This window comes from Alexandromys fortis, unplaced genomic scaffold, assembly GCF_014885135.2.
Source record: "Alexandromys fortis isolate MF-2015 unplaced genomic scaffold, M_Fortis_MF-2015_v1.1 scaffold_13, whole genome shotgun sequence".
Taxonomy (NCBI): Eukaryota; Metazoa; Chordata; class Mammalia; order Rodentia; family Cricetidae; genus Alexandromys; species Alexandromys fortis.
In genome coordinates, this window is record NW_026067908.1 from 3,057,323 (window position 1) to 3,077,130 (window position 19,808).

Genomic DNA, 19,808 nt, shown 5'->3' on the forward strand with positions numbered 1-19,808 from the left:
CGTCTCTCGTCGCCCTGCACTTTCTTCAGGCTGCCGGGAGCCCCGGGACCCGGCGGGACCGGCATGACGGGCTTGGCGGGGGTCTGCCGCGCGCCCACCAGCCTCCGGAGACCTGCGCCCTGCCCGGCTCCCACGGCCTCTGAGGCTCGGCAGCCCGGCGGTCGGGCTCCGGGGGCTCTTTTGAAGACGCCGAGCCCGCTGGGGGGTCGTTGAGACCCGAGAGTTGAGGGCCACGGAACTGCTGCTCCGGTTTGCCTTGGGCGATCATCTTTTAACCCCCCCAGCACGTCAGCATCCAGCCACCGCGGCGCTCTCCGAGCGAGCAGCACTCGGGACTACCCCCTTCACCGAGACGGATGGAAAGCGAGTCCTGCGGAGGACCTGCTCCTGAAGTTCTGCCTCAAGTCACCATCGTGAACAAGGGTGGGTTAATGCCTTTCTTCTCTCCAATACTTTTTCTTCCGCAGTGTTTTCTGAGCTGACCTAGCCCCTTAAGTCTCCGCACATCCTCCTCACAGAGCTGTGAGGCTTAGGTACGTGACAGCTCTGCCTACATCTTACGTCCAGAATGCCTGTGTGTCTGTATGTGTCTCTGTTGAATCGCCAGAATCCTTCTTAGGGGTTAAGCTAAAAAGCTAGGAGAAGAGCCCCTCTCCAATGGGCTCAGTTTTGCTGAATAATCACGTGTGAATCGAGGGGCGGGCTTTTGGCAGGCCGACCTTACTAGTATTTACTACCAAGCTCTACTCCAGATTAACCATCCCAGTCCTTCTGTCAGCCTCCGATGCCATCATGCAGCCTGATTAAGAGCCAAGGAAAGGGGAAAAGGAGAAGCAACTAATCGTCTTTTCCCGATCGTCAGGACCCTAAAGAATGGCCGAGCCTTGGGGGAACGAGTTGGCGTCCGCAGCTGCCAGGGGGGACCTAGAGCAACTTACTAGTTTGTTGCAAAATAATGTAAACGTCAACGCTCAAAATGGATTTGGGAGAACTGCGCTGCAGGTTGGTATTCACAGAGGTGGGGAAAACAAGTTAATAAGGTTGCCTGGGTTTCTAAAGTGCCAACTTTCACGTTTCGAGGGGGTACAGATCTTCACCGTTTAAAAACCTACTTGGTTGCCATATTTTATATCTTTAAGTGGATCCAACTCCCCAAAATGACGTACTTTGGAGAAACTCGTCAAATCCAATAACATCCTCAATATGAAGAGAACCCTAGGTTTGGTCATAATTTTTGAAATGTTTTTGTGACATTGGAGATTTTAAAGTAGTCTTAGCGTCGAAATCTGTTTGTTTTGTGCTGTGTTGTTTTAGATAGCTCTTTAAACACATTATTATGGTGATTATTTGAAGTGAATACACAGCTAATAGTGGTTTTCACCTATTTTGTACCCAATAGTTGACTTTAAAGTTAATTTCCCTGACTACTAGGAAGTATGTTTTCCCTTCAGCTGCTTTATATCTTAACAAGCGACCTTTCCTCGTCTGGAATGGGATAGCCTGGGCACCAGGACAGGATGTACCTTTCACAGTTAACATCATACCTATTGTTCAGGAGTGAGGAGAAATGAAAAGCTGAATTTTCTAATCAGAGCCGAGCAGTAGTGTTTTGATTATCCCCGTGGTCATGCGGTGCTATGCTCTAATTTTCAGTAATTAGATTTACAGGCAGCAACTGACACATGTTCAGCTGCCAAGGATGTACCTGATAATATCCCCCCCCCCAAATGTTGTCATGTAACTTTGCTGAAAGGCTTAGAAACAAACAAACAAAAAAATGGGACAGTGATCTCCAGGGGTTGCTTTCATTGTGTTCTGATGGTACTCCTGGGAGCTCTTCCTATCTCCTGGGAACAGCTTTTGAAAACCCACTGGGATAAAGGCAGCAGAGCTTTGTTTCTGTTTTAAAAATTAGAAATGCCAGTGTCAGGAGATGCCACAGTGGAAGCTCACGTGGGCTGTGTGCTTTAGATCAGAGTACAGCTGGCCTTGCAGAGTTTTCACTGGAGAGACAGCTTATGCAGAGATACTAAAACATTTATCTTGATTCAGGTAGATAAAATAAGGAAGGGTTTTGTTTTTGTTTCACCAACTAAGACTTGTGTTCTGGTTTGGTGATGGTAGCAATGCCATAAATTCCAGATCCTGAAAGGTTTGCTGTTGAAAATCGGAAGATTAGTGGTCAGTTTCACAATGTAAGAGCCACTTCATCCATGTTCAGAAGAGGACAGTACAGAATCTTTTACAAACAGGACAGTTGGACAATTAAGATAATTAAATGTTGACAAGCATCTAAAAATAACTATCCACTTATATTTGTATTAACAAACTTAGATAATACCCACTTATTATAGCTTAATACCAGTACAGATAATGAGGCATACACACACAAATAGGAGTCCTTTTCACTATACATAATCCTGACTCTGAAATCGTGTCATCAGAAAGAACTTTCTTCAGAATCATTCGTAATATTACTATCACTTTCTGCCAAGGATGACAAACTTTAACCTGTGATTTTGTTTCTTACTCATCTGCAGAAGCCTTTTCCCTGCCCTGCTGTCTGCAGCCAGAATAATCACAGGCCTTCTTCTCGCACATCTGCTCTGAGAGATCTAAGGTCTCTATTTCTTGTTTTGCTCACCTTAACTCTTTAAATGTGACTAAGGCAAAAAATTAAATTAGACTGTATTAATTTGTTATAACCATAAAATATATTTCATGAGGGTTCTGGAAAAATAAATTTTGGGTCATTTTTCTACTTCCCTAAATGAAAAGGTGAAAGGGTTTTATTAAAGAGGAAATTTAATATCATGACAAAGTATGTAATTTACACTTATAAAATATTCATTATAAATATATTTTATTAATTTTCAATTCTTTAAAAACCTTTTAAAGATATCAAATCAACTTTGTACATATTTTCAAGGGTATTACTTTTTGACTCTAATAAATACTGAATGTCTAGTAAGTAACTCACTTTTTATTATATAACTTGGATTCGTATGAATATACTTAAATATAACTGAAACTAGTTCAAATGCTGGAATTTTCTGGCGTGTTAATAAGAATAAAATGTTTCACAAGTAAATGATATATTATAGTCTCAAATGCTGCTATGCATAATTTTTACTGATGAGAGATCTGTAACAGCCATCTTCTAAAATATAATACATTTAAATAACAGTAAGGAAGTCTATAACATAAGGTATTTTGTGCCTTGACAGAAAGTATTGATAGTTTATTCTGGCTTTCAAAACACTGTTAGCTTACAAATAGCTCTTCTTAAATGTTATGAGTGCAAATGGAAATTCGGCAGGGTCACCAGTTGATTATTAAGTGACTCAACCACAAGATAGGGCTGTCTGTTCCAACACACACACTAGATGTCTTACTTTTGCTTTTGCTCACTTGAATATCAGAAGGCTAGTTAGATCTTTGAGAATTTCTAGCTGATATGGTAGGATGGCTATTTTATTCTTTTCAAGACTGGTAGCCATGCAGTCATTTCCTCTCTAGTAGAAGGCATACCATCAACTTAGTTTGAAGTAAACTGATATCATAAGCAACGTAGAACACAGTGGTTTAATTAATACCTTAATAACTCAGCAATATTCTGTAATTTGAAGTGAATTCTAATTGTGGAATGTTTCTAGTAGCCAATATTTATAGTCTGTAAAGGAAAAAAAACTCAATGCTTGAAAATTTCAGGCATTACCTATTTGGAAGGAACTTGTAAAACTAATCATTTAAGAAAATGTCAACTCTGAGATTCTAAAGGATCGGGTCTACATTAAATGGCACTTATCTGGGGGTTTAAAGAAACCCAACATTATCTGTTTTCAGTAACTATTAGGAAATAAGTCTTCTCCATTTAATCTTTCAGAACCATACCCCAGGTTTGTTGTATGGGCATGAATGAGCAACTAGGAGTCTCCTTACTCAAATACCAAATTACGTTTCTTTTAGGGAATTCAAGAAGAAAAAAATAACAAAAAGGCCACATAGGTTTTCGTGAATGATAAAGAACCAAATTAGCCATCAAATTTATTCATGTTGATGAAATTCTGTTTATTGATCAATTTATCCCACCTCTGGGCTCATTTCGGATATTGCATCAATAAGATGAATTTTGGTAATTTTTCTTCTATTTTTACCAACTGGTACTTTCCTGCTACACCCCCTTCAGACTCTGTGGTATGGCTGTCAATCAGGATAGGGCAGATGGAGGTCTTTAAAGACTGCTGCAGCTCGAGCCCTGGAGGGATTCTCCCATCTCTAACTTCTTTCCTAGGTTATGAAACTTGGAAATCCGGAGATTGCCAGGAGACTTCTACTCAGAGGTGCTAATCCCAATCTGAAAGACCGAACTGGCTTCGCTGTCATTCATGATGCAGCCAGAGCAGGTTTCCTGGACACTGTGCGGGCCCTGCTGGAGTTTCAGGCCGACGTTAACATAGAAGATAATGAAGGAAACCTGCCCCTGCACTTGGCTGCCAAAGAAGGCCACCTCCCTGTGGTGGAGTTCCTGGTGAAGCACACAGCCAGCAATGTGGAGCATCGGAATCATAAGGGGGACACCGCCTTCGACGTGGCCAGGTTCTATGGAAGAAATGAGGTCATTAACCTGCTGGAGGCAAATGGGGTTGGGGGAGCCCCAAATCTACAGTGAGTGCGGGGAGGGCTTTCCCACGTGGCCTTTACTTTGTCAGTTAGTTGTTTGGCTGTCCTGACTGGTTTACTATCATTGTTAAAATATAAGGTCTTGTTTTCTTTTTCTTATTTTGGGCAACTAGCTAAATCCTTTGAAATTGCCTAATTGAAATTGCCTAATTGGAAATCTCACTACAAGTTTATGAAATATTTAAACATCTTTTTCACTGTCAAAATTCTGATTTCTAACATGTAATTGCAAATAGCTACGCCTTTCTTCTGGATATTTTATCTGTGATTTTTTTCTTTGCTTCCCTTTGCCAGTCTCAGCGCCTGACCTGTAGACCTTGTTTTAAACATTACTTGTCCTGATACATCTTTGCCTAATTAAAGCACGTCTTCAGAGGAGGACCACATTTTCCTGTGATTTTTTTTTTACTTCTTAATAACCTGCACACAACTTGCCACTTTGTAAGAAATATGTTAAAAGTTCAGAATACTCTTAAGTCTTAACATTAGAAAAGAGCACACTGGAAATCTAGTTATATTGTGGTCACAGTGACGTTATTCCTTTTTTCCTGCCCCATGTGCCCCCCCAATATTTTATTGACTAATTCCTCTTTTATTAGTATTTTGGCTTCAAAAAGGAATATGAACAGCATTTTTGAAGAACAGACTTGAAATTATTTGTGTGAATTCCTTGTAATGTCCAATCTTCCCTTTTTTCTCAAAATCAAGTCAACCAGCTGAAAGGGAGATTTCAGAAGTAGCTGTCTGAAAACAAACACCAGCTCTAAAAAGTCGGTGCTGAAAGCAACCACTGCGAAAGCGCTTCCCCTTGGGTGGCTTTTTAAAGTCAAAAAATGAAGCAATTGCTCAGACTTGTGCGACAAGTACACCAACCCAACACTGGCCTTTCCGCATGAGTTTCAAAAATGCAAAACTACAGAATGTTTAAGTATTAAAATACAAATGTCGGTGTTCATGATGGGAGACTAAAAAAAAAACTCAGCCAGAAAAAAACCAAAAGGTATATAAAGACCATAACTCCCTAGGGTCTGCAGAGTGAAAATATGGGGACTTTGACCGTACTTAATAAGCAACTCCTCCGTATGGTACTTCATTTCTTTTTACATAGCCTTCTATTTCTATTTCTAAATGGGTCTAAAATGTTGGGGGGCATTTTAGCTTAGAAAAATAAATTGTTGGGGCAACTAAAACATTTCAAATTTCCAAAAGGATCTTCTCCACAAGTAGTAGTGATGCTGCCTTATTAAAGAGAGTCTCCAAAGGATTTGGGTGCAGTCACCATTTATACATTTATGAATACTGTAGTCATGATTTGCCACACAAACAAAGATGTTTTATGTGAAAGTTCCCTCCTCTGCTTCATAAGCTCTCTGCCCTCAATTCAAAAAGAACAAAATACTTGAAGGTTTATTGAAGGGCACGGGCTCTGATGTCTGCCTCAGGAAGGACCGCGAGGGCTGCACGCAAGTGGTTGTAAATAGCATATCTTCTGGTGGACTAGTAAAGACTCTGGGATGAGAAGCATCAACATTTTCACTGTGGGGTTAAAATTTGCATTTCCTAAACTGAGTGCAATAAGATCTTTACTTCTGCCTTGTTTAACTGCAGTTTTACATGAGTTTCTTTTTATTTTCAGTGGCAGGGTGAGATTAAACTTGGAAAGTTTTGAAGATAGAAGTAGAGATGATCTGAAAGGAAAGTATCTCTAAGAATAGACTCAATACAGAAAGCATACAGTTTTAGTAAACTGAGTCTTTCCGAGGAGTAGCACTATTACTGAAAGTAGAGCTTTAAACCCCTTCTTACAAATTCCAACCATAAAGTTTGGCGATTCCAAATTTACAGTTTCATTGACTCACGTACCCTGTCTCAGCATTTACTTTATCCCATGATGTAAAATCACCTTTCGCGCTTTCAAATACAAAGGCACGAGATGTCCATAAAGCAAAAGACAAGGACTGTAATTGCTTTGTTCTCGGGTGGTCTGAGCACAGCAGAGGGAGAGGCCGCCCTATCTTTTCATCGGGCTAAGATTTGCTAGGCGTTAAAACATCTCCCCATTACCCTAACTCCTTGCAGGAAGTAGCTTTGCTAATCTGAGTATTTTAGAAATGAGTTGTGTGGTCCCCTCTAGGAAATATGAAAAGCTATGCAATCTCTCAAAAACCTCGACAGTACTCAGAACTCTTGAATAAGCAGAGAAGGGAAGGATACTACTGAGCTTAATGGGGGTCTAAATTGCATTGCGCTCAGGTCGGGAGAAGTCTGAATTTATTCAGGCGCAGAGTAAGGATGAAAAATCTAATTGAATAGAGTGCCCGGAACCCCAGGGGACCCTGCTATATCAAAGATAGAGGGTATAAAGCAGAGATACAAGCTGAGTTTTCTCCAGTGGGCCTTAATCCATGTCGGGGAAACTCAGGACCAGCCTTGGTGCAATAAACTAAAACCACTTACACCTGCAAAAAGAGGGCGGGATTGTGCACTAACAGGGTCTCAGTCCACACTCTAAAACTGGAGTCACTAACTAAGATCTCTTTCCTCTCATTTCTCTGGTGAGTCAACAGGGTTGTTTGTTTGTTTGTTTTTAATGAACTTCAAGCAGTGGTGTGATGACCTCTTGCGTGTGCGCACACATGTGCGCGCGCGCGTGCGCACACACACACCACTGTGGGTACCTGTCAAATACATAAAGTATTGTTTCCTGAGAAAGCAGTTTATTTGGCAATATGATACATTTATTTTCTCTTGCTCATATTGGATGCTGGAATTTGTGGCAGGGGACTTTCAAGTTTTCAGTTGCTGGAATGGCGTTTTAGGCTTTCACCAGGGTCCAAGAAATACTTGGGGGGAGGGGATTACAGTGCTAGAGCGAGAAAGCGTCATACTTGAAAACCTCCCTGGCTGTTCTAAGCTACCTCGATGAAAAGAGTACAGGGAGAAAGCCCTTAGTGTGTGTAGACTACCGCTTTTACCCGGCTGTTCCTGCAAACCGTCCCACGCTGACACTTAGTGAGAGGCAGAAAACAAAAATTACGCCTGAGATAGGAGTAAAGCTCGCCCAGAGCCAACCTCAGCATCTGTGGAGGGGCTGCTAACACATCTTTCGTGTCCCAGACTCAGACTCTGGCTGGGGAAGAAGCTGGTGCCGGGCGCTCCTTCTGTGCGCACAGAAAAGCCCGAGGGTGGGGGTGGAGGAGCTGCAAAACCGTTAGCTCACTTTTTTTTTTTTCCAGTCTTCGCAAAGGTCTCTTTTCTCTTCCTGTCCAAATATTTCAAATTTCCGCGCCTTAAATAACAGTCCCCTTTTATTTAGTTAGTTTCCACGGCAGGTTTGGAGGCCGGCTGGTCTCTGCCCCTCTATGGCCCCGGGGCTCCTCAGGCCCCTCGGGGCTCCTGCAACCCCCACATCACCCCGGGGCCCAGCGCGCTGCACAGAGAGCGCCCGGGCGAGCCACAGCCCCGGTCCACCACGACCTCGCTTGACCTGGGTGCCCAGGCACCCGGAGCCATCGAGGCCGCCCCCAGCCCGGACAGGAGCCGGCCGTTCTCCCACCCCCAACTTCCCTCCCCGAGCTTTAGGAGCCTGCCCGGCTCCGGGCTTGGAAGTCCACAGCCCTGCGGCGGCAAAAGGCCAGGGGCGGGAGGAGAGCGGCGAGGAGGCCGGTGGCCGCAGTCCGCGCCAGCCCCCAGCCGCCGGTAACCTTGAAGGCGCCCTCGAGAGTGCGCGCGCGGCGGCTGTGGCGAGCGGGCTCACCCCGCTGGGCGGGAGCTGGGAGCGGGGAAGGGGGAAGCCGGCCGGCCCCAGCGCCCAGGGAGTTGGGGGCGACCCTGACAGCCAGCTCCCCGCGCTGGCCCTGGCGCAGCCACCCGGCTGCACGGTGCTGGCCCCGGGGCTGCGGCCGGAGGGCGGCGCGCGAGCTGGGGCGAGCAGGCCGGTGAGCGCCCGGCTCTCCACGGAGGTGAGCTGGTGGCCCGAGCCGCAGACCGGCTGCAGCCACTCGGTGCCCCACGGCCACCAAAGCCAGCGCTCCCCTCCTCAGCTGGCAATGACAGCTGAGGACAGTCCAGCTCCCAGCCTGGCTAAGAGGCAAATTCTTCTCTGGCTTCTTAACCTTTTGGACTATTCGCAAAATTGCCCCATGGTTTTGCTTTTCCTCGGTGTTTTACTAGACATCCGGAACCGAAAATGCACGTTCATTTGGAAAGACCCCAGACTGAATAGCGATCTTCAGGGCTGGGGAAGGTGTGCAGAAGAACACCTAGGAGTCTTAATTTTATTTTCTTTCAGTCTTAAGCGATGCCTCAAAAGAATCATCCTTCTCTCCCAACCTCCATATCTGGATATAGTCTTGGTAAAGGAAGACTACTACGAAATATTTTGCCATCTGTGTAGAAACAGTGTGTGGATCTTAGGTGTTTGAATGTGGTTTGGAATTTTCTGTGTCTCACCAGACATTTAAAAAAGAAAAAAGATTTAAAAAAAAAAAAAGCCCAGCTTGGTAATGGCCGGCAAGTGAGCAAAGGTTATTCCTGCTACCACAACACCTGCAAAAGCACAAGTGGAATTCACATATTTTGCTTCCTGTGTTCTAAAATGGATTCTGAACCTTCCAGAGACAACAGGACATAGAAGGAGGGGGACCTGAGCTGAAAACATAGTTTGTACATTTTAAAAATTACACAGGTACTAGATACTAAAACTGTTTCACCTAACCTCCGTGTTTCTGTCTCACTGATCAAGGCAGAATTTTAACTTAGGCCTACTTAATAACTGTATATACAGCCCTTTTCTCTTCCCTCACACCCCACTCCCCAACCACCACACACACACACACACACACACACACACACACACAAATACAAAACAACCAGCCCAAAACAGCAGCTCTTTGGGAGAGGAAGTCAGAAACGACCAATCTTTATCCAAATACACTTCATTTCTTCTGAGTACTCAGAAAAAAAATTCTACTTCCAACCAGGGCCAGGAAAGAAATAATTTACTGGGAACACAAACATTTAATTGGCATAATTAAAGTGATATTGTCTCTTAACCTGAAAATAATAGACAGTTTCTGAAGTTGCTAAGTAAAAACTCAGATTTCTTCCTGGAGAGATTTGTACCCAGAGACTTCTGCTTTTAATATTTCATCAGTACAGCAAGTCTCTTAGAAAAGTCTGGAACTTTATCTTAACCACGTAGAGAGCAGTGTATGTTGACAGATTTTATTTCTATGCCTTTGGTTTTCAAATTAGTTACGTAAATAGTGGAAGTTACATATAAAGGCAGAATATTCCAACATCTTTTGATGTCGGATTTTTAACTTAGAAATGCAACCACATTATCAACCACAACACAACACTGTCCACTCCCCTGTTCCTTCTCAGGGTAGTGTGTATACTGGCTGGAAAAAGGTCTGCTCTGAGTTTTGAATATGTGTCTTGTAAACACAACTTCCCAAAATTAGAAAAAAGAAAAACAAGCTCCCTGATCTCTGGTAAGAGTCCCCCTTTGGCACCTCATGCTCGGCTGTCACAGTATCTTCCCTTACAGGTGCAGAACCATCAGACTGCACTACCGGGGGTCACTTTAATGCTTTTATCGAAAAGTGGATGTCTTCAGTGATGCAGCAGCACCCAGACAGGCGCTGCAGGCCAACTTTCATGTGCCGTTTAAAAATGACATGCAGTTCTTCCTTTGTCAGTGTACGGAACAGGTCTAATAAACAGAATCACCTCAAAGACCTAGGATAATTGGTTTTCAGATTAATAGTAATCTTACAGTGTGGGGAAGAGTCACAGTGAAATAGAAGCCCTCAAGTATTAGGACAAGTGTTCAAACTATTCATTTGAGCTGCATCTGATGCTGGTGAACAGCATTCTGCTCTCTCTCTTTCTCTTTGTTTAAGTAAGCAGTAGCAGACGTGGTAGTGCGGTATTTTTAGCTTTTTATGTCGCTTTCCTCATGAGAAAAAAAAATTGATCATCCCAGGGTCTCTTCTTCAATGTTAAGTAAAACATAATTAAGAAAAGTATTTTTAAAAAATCATTTACTCTACTAGCATCATAATTTTGTTTGTTTCTAACTTTAAAACCTTTTCTCCTCTCTCTCTCTCTCTCTTTCATCTTCACATTTTGAGTAATGAACAAAAAATAGCATGTAGGTAGAGATTTTTATCTTTTAAAAATTCCTCCTACCTCAGCTGTCTCTTTCCCCTTTCTTAAAAAATCACTTGAGCTTTAAAAACTATAATTAGTACTGCTAAAAAGTAGCTGTTATTCCTATTAATCCAAATTTACCGTGGGCCTATGACTAAAAAGGTTCAGTCTGTATTTTATTGGAAGAAAAGGTAAGAGTAAGAAGCGTGGACACTAAGTTAGCAATCATGTATTTATGTCCTGAGTGTAAGTGGGGTTGCAAAGGGTGGTTAATATTTTACATATGCTAAGAATTTGTTAGCACAAAATCAAGATCTAGGAATATATTAAATGTAATTTGTGGTCTTCAGAGCAATTTAATACATTCCTAATATTAGGAAAACGCTGATTATCTCAACAGATACAATGTAAGCTGCGCAGGTCAGTCTCTGCTGGCTCAGAATCAGGCTGTCTACAGACTGTCTCAGGAAGTTGTCAATAATTATTGAGAAAATACGCAAAAAGTACCAGTATCAAGCTCCAGGTGCTTTTAAAAACAAACGGCCCCTGCAGGTAAATTATAGAGTTTAATTGCATGCTTAATATTTTGTAGCTCCATTTCTTATTTCACAGTATTCTCTATGAGCATATAGTTGGTAACCGAGCAAACAATCTAAACAGGGCTCTTTAGTTCTGTCCTAGATGAGGGGTTTTACATGTGTGTGTGGATGTTGCGATATTTCTTACCAGAATTCTACACCAAGCAGATGGATATTTTGGACAAAAAATGCCAGTTTACTTCACATTACTTATTTAAAAGTTATATTATTGTACTCCATACAAGTATGAGCTCACCGTTTTTGTTTTGTTTTTTTTTTTTTCATTACAGGTAAGTTCATTTTCATTACTGATCCAGGGAAGCATGTAAGTTAAGTCTAAGGACTGAAATGCTGAACAAGTCCTAGTTCTGCCTGCTATCATTTGAAATTCTTGTCTTGGGGCAAGTATATAAAAAAACCACTTAACATTCACAGTTCAGAAATTACAAGTACAAAAACCAGAATTTTGACACGAGGACAAAGAGATATTTTCAATATTTTAGATAGACACGGTCACAGATTAAATATTAACTATGCAAAAAGGGAAATTTGACAAAGAATCCAAAATCAAGGACAAAGGATGACCAATAAAATATATTTGTTCAAGAATAAAAACACAGGGCAAATAACACCAATTTTTAAAAATTACATCACTATAGAAATATAAGCAAATTTAACTTTCTTAAATGAACAGTTTTCCAATTTCCTATGAAATTTTCTGCTGTTTGCACTTGAATAATTCTTTAACAATGCACCTTGGAAAGAAACACTATTTTTCATAGTCATAACTATAAACTATGTATATGTGTCTTTCTTACATATAAAAAGCATACATTCTGTCCCAAACTAGCAAGCTCAGCCCCATTCTGAAAGGCTTGGTGGTTGCAGTTGGCCATCTGGAGTAAACTTAGAGGCCTGTTGTGTGTGAGGCCAGCATAAGGCCACATGGGAGAGATCACTGAACTGGCTAAAGCTGGCTAATTTGTTTAAAAGTAATCAAAATGGCTCCGAGCTAGTCCAGTGTGTCCACAGTTGTTGAAATCTACCATGAATCTGCCAGAAAAGCAAGGAGACAAATGCAGAGAGGATTAAAAGGAAAAATATTTTAGACTAAGTAATCCATAAGAGATCCACAGGAAAAACTCTAAGGTGAAAATATAATAGGGAATTGTATATAACAGTATTAACTAAATGCTTATTTTAACCTGTTTTAAATATTGAAATTGTACACTTCTTCAAACATGTGGCTAATATCAACAAAAATATTAACTCATTAATGCTCTGATTTTTTTTTTTTTAGTTTATCAGGTTCTATTGGAAGAGCTTGTAGCATAATCTAAGACCAACAAATAAAGTGTCTGGCTACCAACACAAAAAAATTTTAACGACCAGTGCACCCTAAGGAAAATAGCACTTTTTTTTTAGCAGAAAAGATTATACAGAGGCTCGATATAATTTTTTTATCATTTTTATCCCAAAGTATATTTTGTATCATTGTTTTGCATTCAAATATATGTAATTTAAACAAGACATAATGTCTTTACATAATGAGGATTTTCTACTTAGCAACAGAACATACTGAAGAAAAATAAAATCAAAGCACCAGACATAAAATCCAAGCTACAGAACGACAAGGACATTAAATCAACTAACAGAGAAATCACCTCACACAAAAATCATCTGTCAATTGGAGGGGAAGGACTTCTCAGGAGAACTATTCAAATCTCCTTCCATTAGAGTAAAAGATTACTGAAAAGCAACATGAATATCCAAAACTAAGTGGCCTCTGCTTGGGTCTCTGTGATAACAATTTTTCTGAAGAACTCTCTGAGGTTGTTTCAATGTAATTGTGCATATATTTGCATATAAAAAGCACTCCATAAAATCCTGAGACACACAGAATTGTGTCATCATTTGCAGACTAGTAAGTTAAATATTATGTGTATATACACACATATGAGATTTAGGTAGATTTCTTTTTAAACTTTTTTTTTTTTTTTTTTTTTGCTTTTGAGACAGGGTTTCTCTGTGTAACCTCCATGGCTATCCTGGAACTCAGTCTCTAGACTAGGTTGGTCTCAGACTCACAGAGATCCACCTGCCTTTGCATACAAATTCTGGGATTCAAGGTGTGTGCCACCATATCCCAGCTTTTTTTAAATCTTAATTTATTCACTTATTCATTTGGTTTACATTTCAAAGAGACAAAAGAAACACACACGTAAGTTATGAATATTTATTTTGCATCTATTTTATCTTATTTAATATTCATAACTCCTTCACGGCAAGGGTTGGGCCTTCTTTTTTTAAAAAAAAATCGCATTCTACCAACCAGAAAACCAGAATTGATGGAAAGTAAGCCCTTCTCTGTAGAAACAAGCTGGTAATTTAATAATAAGCACAAAGATTCAAACTTGTGTCTTATTTTTCCTACTATACTGTGGCCAGATAAAAAAATTTTCATTAAATTGGCACAAATCAGTCAAGTGGATAATTATGTATCATAAACCCATCATTATGGTCACCTGATAGGCTTACACTGTTGGGACTTTAGGCTTTCCGCATCTGCAAAATGGAAGAAATAATCCCTAGGTTTTCATGTTCTCATAAATAACAGAAAACTCTGCAGGGATCCTGCCCCTCAGCAAGCCCTTTATAAACCACAGCTATTATTAATAAACCACAAGCAACAGAAAAACACATTCTTTTTTGTTTCTGTGCTTTTGTTTTGATTTTGAGTCTTACTTTGTAGGTCAGGCTGGCCTGAACTTGTGACAATCCTCTTGCCTTAGTTCCCAAATGCCAGGGTTATAGGTATGAGCCAGCATTGACAACTAGGAAATCCATTCTTGACCTCAAGGGACTTAAAAACTGTGTGGTTAAGTGTTTCTATATGGCAAGTAAGCCATAGCTGGAAACTAAGTTAAGCCTAAGCAAGTGCATGGCAATGTAAGGTATGGATTGTGCTGACAATGTGGTCTTACTAGGGAAAATATTATTAGAAAGCTGATGATACTGATTTAAATATCCTGTTATTGGATACTTCAAAATAATTGTCTTGCAATCTCTCAGAGTGCCTTGACCTAACAAAGAGATAAATTATGAAAGTGGCTACATGGACAGACATTTTATAATAAAGTCACATACAAATATTTTGGACGACATCTTTCATTGTTTTGAAATAGGTAACTATGGTACTGGTCATACAAGGACTAGAAAGAGTTTTGTAATCGTTACAAAATGCAATCCATGGTAGCAGGCAGTGTAGGCTGGTCAGCAGCCAAATGAACTCTATTTGTAATTATGGTATCTGTTGCCTGTCTCACTGTGAAATAGCTACTTGGCCTTTCTGACCTTTACTTTCCTTATCTGTAAAATGGACATGATACTGTTTACTTTTCAGGGTTTGAATTTTTTTAAGCGGTATTTATTAAAGTTATCTAAAAATCTACTAATAAAGAAGTTTCCTGAGGCATCAATCTGGTTATGATAGCCAGAAAGAAAAGAAAGTCCCACAGCTCAAAGTAACACAGACAGACGTGTGTGGTGGTATAGGCATGTATTCCCAGCACACAGGATGAGACAGGAACACAGAGAGTTGGAGGCTCCATAGTGAGGCACTTGCTAAGAAAAAAATTATTCAGGGCATCAGAGAGATGGCTTAGTTGGTAAAGAGCTTGACACACAAGCCTGATGACCTGAATTGATCTCTTTAACCCACAAAAAGGTGAAAGGAAAGAATGAACTTCACAAGGTTGTCTTCCGGCTGCCATACAGGTGCTGTGGCATACACGCACGCACCTACATACATACCACACACACACAATAGAAACAAATAAATAACATTTCAAATTTCAAATATTCTAATTAAATTAATGAAGCTTTCAATTAAGACTTAGAATTACTACTTCAGGTAACTTAAGATGCATCTAATCGATATGTTTATGCTTCAGTTTAATAATTACACTTATTGAATAGCTATTGTGTGTAAAGTATAGCTCCTAGATTTTATTTATTTATTTGTGTGTGTGTGTGTGTGTTTGTGTGTGGATGTATGCATGTTTGCTATGGGGAAGCCTGTGGAGTCCTGGAGTCACAGGCAATTGAGAGCCAGCCTACCGTGGGTGCTGGGTACCAAACTCCCATTTTCCTCAAGAGCAGCAATCCCTCTACACCACAGAACCATCTCTCCAGCCCCTAAAATAATTGCTCTATATTCTGAGTCTATAATGGTGAGGTAGGTATCATGTCTCCCCTCAAGAAACTGAGCATTTTGTAAAATTGCCACATGCGGAGTACAATAGACTAAGCAGCAGTTAAGGCAAACGAACAAACGACTTGGAAAGTTAACAAGGACCTGAAAGAAACCAAATTCCCTTTGCAGAGTTAATCACTCTTCAAGAATCAAGAGGACTCCTATTTGGACCAAAATGAAGATAGGCCACAAAATCATCCCAGAACAAAGCTGATATGAAATACTTTTTGGATGTATAGTTGCACTGTTAAGAAAATATGAGAGGTCAGGCAGTGATGGTGCATACATGCCTTTAATCCCGGCACTTGGGAGGCAGAAGCAGGTGGATCTCTGTGAGTTCAAGGCCAGCCTGGTCTACATATTGGGTTCCAGGATATTCAGGACTAAAAGGAAGATGGGGAGGGGAGGAAATGAGAAAGAAAGTTAATATAAGAATTCTACAGAGATAAAACATGAGGGAAGATAACCCGGATGCCTGCTGCATTGATGAAGCCTGGACATAGTTCATGAGTTAGGAAGATCAGTAGAAAGTGATACCAGGAGTGAAGAACGGATGTCTATATCTCCATACAAAGGACTATCCTCCACAACCAAAGGGAATGAAGGACAGACAGATGCTACCACATGGATGAGCCTTAATCGTTATGTGTCTTCAAAGAAACAACTGAAAAGTGAAACCCACGTGAAAGAAGCCAACACAAGAGATCACATACTGCGTGGCTCCCATAGATTAAATGTTCATAAGATGCAATCTACAGACAGAAAAGTAAGTGGATGGTTAATATGTAGTATGGGAAGGGAATTTAAGGAATAACTTGTGAATGGATACAAGTTCCTTTTAGAGGTGACGAAAATGAACCAGATAGTAATGGTTGCTGCCCAGCTATATGAATATGCTAAGACCACTGCACTGTACACATTATTAAAATTTTTGGTTTTAATTGAAATAGAATTACATCATTGTTCCCCTCCAACCCCACCTTTAATCCCCTCCCATGCTCCCCACTCTCATACTGATAGCTTCTTTTTGTTTGATTATTATTGTTACTAAATATGTGTATGTACATGTGCATGTGCACAAACACACACACACATACACACACAATCCTGCTGAATCCTTTTCTGTTGTTGGAATGTATATGGTTTCAAGGTTGAGCACTCCTTATTGGACAACCATGGGAGAGGCTAATTCTAGATATGGATAACTCCTCATTCCAACAGTTGTTAGTTGTTTGTAGTTCTTTGTCTAGTGCTGGGACGCCATGAAAGTTTACTCTTCCACATTACCATAGCCATTGCTATTACCATTGTCCCAGTATCGCTTATGCAGCCATTTCCAGGAAAGGCTGTTGCACAGCAGACTTCCTGGTATTCTGGCTCTTACAATCTTTCTTTCCATCCCCTCTTCTGCGATGTTCTCTGAGCCATGGAGGCGGGAGTTGTGATGTAGATATATCCATGGGGTTGGGCTACCCATGATCTATTGATCTCTGCATTATATCTAGTAGTGGTTTTCAGGGATGGTCTCCCCTTAAGAAGTGATGAGGGGTGATAGCTACACTTCTCTCTGGGTATAAGGGTAAGATTTAGAACACTGTAAAGAATTATGCTGGCTTAGCAAAATGGAGGGAGTAGATTCTTTTCTAAAGCCCACGGCCTCACGAGGTGGCTAGGTTTGCCGGTGTGAATGCCACTTACTGCATCTCCATGCATATATTGCCATGCTGGTGGTTGCCAAGGTTCAAAGGTGTTGCAGCTAAGCAGGCCTGCCTGATTGCTTCCCTCCCTTCATAGCTTGCATACTACCTTCTGAAACCAAAGAAGCCAGACTGCAGGAAAGAGGCTCTCAGGTCAGCTCCAGCTAGAATCACTGAGTCCTGTATCCTAAGTGTGTGGCATCTTCAGCAACTGGGGCCCATCCTCAGCCCCTGAGAGGCAATCATGAGCATCAATAATCCATATTGTTTTGGAGATCCTGGGCTCAAATCCCAGTAGTGCCTTTATACAGCCTAAGAGGATAAATTTTAAAATGTTTGTGTTACATGACATTTCTTTAAAAGGAGGACTAAAGGGCTGGAGAGATGGCTCAGTGGTTAAGAGCATTGCCTGCTCTTCCAAAGGTCCTGAGTTCAATTCCCGGCGACCACATGGTGGCTCACAACCATCTGTAATGAGGTCTGGCCTGCAGATATACACAAAGGCAAAATATTGTATACATAATAAATTATATATAGAGAGAGGAAAAACCAAAGAAATTAGCAATAACAGAATCCAGATACACCATCAAGTCAGCATATCGAAGAGATACTTACACGCCAGTGTTTGTTGGCAGCATTATCATCACAGCTAAATTACAGAAGGTGCCCCCTAGGTGTCCAATAGCAGAGGAATCGATAAAGAAAGTGGAGTATATATACACAATGGGATTCTTTTTGGTCATAAAGAAGAATGAAGTTATATCATTTGCAGGAGAATGGATGCACCTACAGATAATTATATCAAGTAAAGTAAATCAGTCCCAGACAGGTATGTGCTCTCTGTTCTGTAGTTCACAGATTTTATATAGATTTTATAGACTGTGAGTCTAACTACGACATGAGAGTTGAAGCAGATCTATCTAGGGCAACAAAGAAGACTAACAGGACAGGGAGTGGCGGACAGGGAAGGCAGGGACACTGTGAGGGGACATGCTCAATGTATAATGTACATATTTTTGCAAAGATGTCCTTTTATAGCAGTACAACATTCAATAAACACACCTATATATACATATATATGTATATATATAATTCAGATATATGTTGTCTGTTGCTCTAATATATCCTCCTTGGGGCATTGGAGTGTTGAGAAGATGCTGTTGTTTCCTTATTGGTTTTCCTCCAGGCAGCAGGGTTTGTGCTCCTTTTGGATAACTCACCATCCCCCATTTCTGTCATAATTCTCATCACAGTAGGTACCCAGGAATGCACCTTGAACGCCTAACGAGTGGTGAATGGTAGACCAAACAGATTTTGACCGTGGTGTATCCTCATGGTACAGTGGATGCTTCGTGCATGCATGAGGTCCTGAGTTCACTCCATAACACCAAGAAAAATTGCTTTTCATTAGCATGTAGTAATTGCATAAAATGTTTCCTTGTGACATAACATACTTTGCTTGTGCCTCACTTCTTCTGTTGGTCTCCCTCTTTCCAAATAATCCTTGCCATAGTTAGTTTCAAGGGTCAACTTGACACACCTAAGAAGAAGAAACTCTACTGAGGAATTGCCTCCATCAGCTTGGTTGTGGGCATGTGCATGTTGGGGCTTGCTACTTGATGTGAGAAGGCCCCACCCATGCCCACTGTGAGTGGTCCTATTCATAGGCATGTGGACCCCACTGTATGAGAAAGGTAGCTGAGCAAGCCAGAGGAAGACAGCAAGTAAACAGCATTCCACCACGGTCTCTGCTTCAGTGCCTAGCTCAGTCTCCCTCAGTGATGGGCTACAGCCGGTAAACCAAATGCACCCTTTCCTTTCTAAGTTTGTTTTGGTCAGTGTTTTCTCATAGCAACAAAAAGCAATCTAAAACAGTCTCCCGTCTACTTTTGTGTTTGGTTTAACGCATGAGAGAGAAAAATATATGGTGTTTATTTTTCTGAGTCTGGCTTATTTCATCTAATAGGGTGATCTCCAGCTCTGGTTGCATTCAACTTCCCTCACATGGTATGATTTTGCTTTTTGTGGTTGAGTAATAATCCATTAAGTATATTTGCCACATTTTTATGCATTTGCTCATTCATCGATGTATACCTAGACAGAGTAACTTGGCTAATAACTTGGCTACTGTCAATAGTGCCCTAATAAGCAAAGGTATGCAGGCACTACTATTGTACATTAATTTTAATCACCTTAGGAATATAGCCAGATCATATGATAGTTCAATTTAATTTTCTGAGAAAAAGATACTAACTGCTAGTCAACATTCCCACAAGCAGTATAGTATATTAATATTCTTTCTTCTTCTTCTTCTTCTTCTTCTTCTTCTTCTTCTTCTTCTTCTTCTTCTTCTTCTTCTTCTTCTTCTTCTCCTCCTCCTCCTCCTCCTCCTCCTCCTCCTCTTCTTCTTGATCATGGTGGTGCACATCTTTAATG

At 40.9% G+C, this 19,808-nt stretch overlaps 1 protein-coding gene across 2 annotated transcripts; it reads left to right on the forward strand.

Moving 5' to 3' along the window:
* The first annotated feature begins 281 nt into the window (after positions 1-281).
* Cdkn2c (cyclin dependent kinase inhibitor 2C) lies at positions 282-5,064 on the forward strand. 2 transcript variants are annotated; one of them, XM_050136210.1, is made up of 3 exons: positions 282-423; positions 863-1,002; positions 4,295-5,064. In XM_050136210.1, the coding sequence occupies exons 2-3, from the start codon at positions 874-876 to the stop codon at positions 4,670-4,672; spliced, it is 507 nt and encodes a 168-aa protein (XP_049992167.1). In that variant the 5' UTR covers positions 282-423; positions 863-873; the 3' UTR covers positions 4,673-5,064. The 2 variants fall into 2 exon arrangements, with proteins under 2 accessions (XP_049992167.1, XP_049992168.1); XM_050136211.1 differs by lacking the exon at positions 282-423 and having other exon boundaries at positions 439-1,002.
* Positions 5,065-19,808: the final 14,744 nt, after the last annotated feature.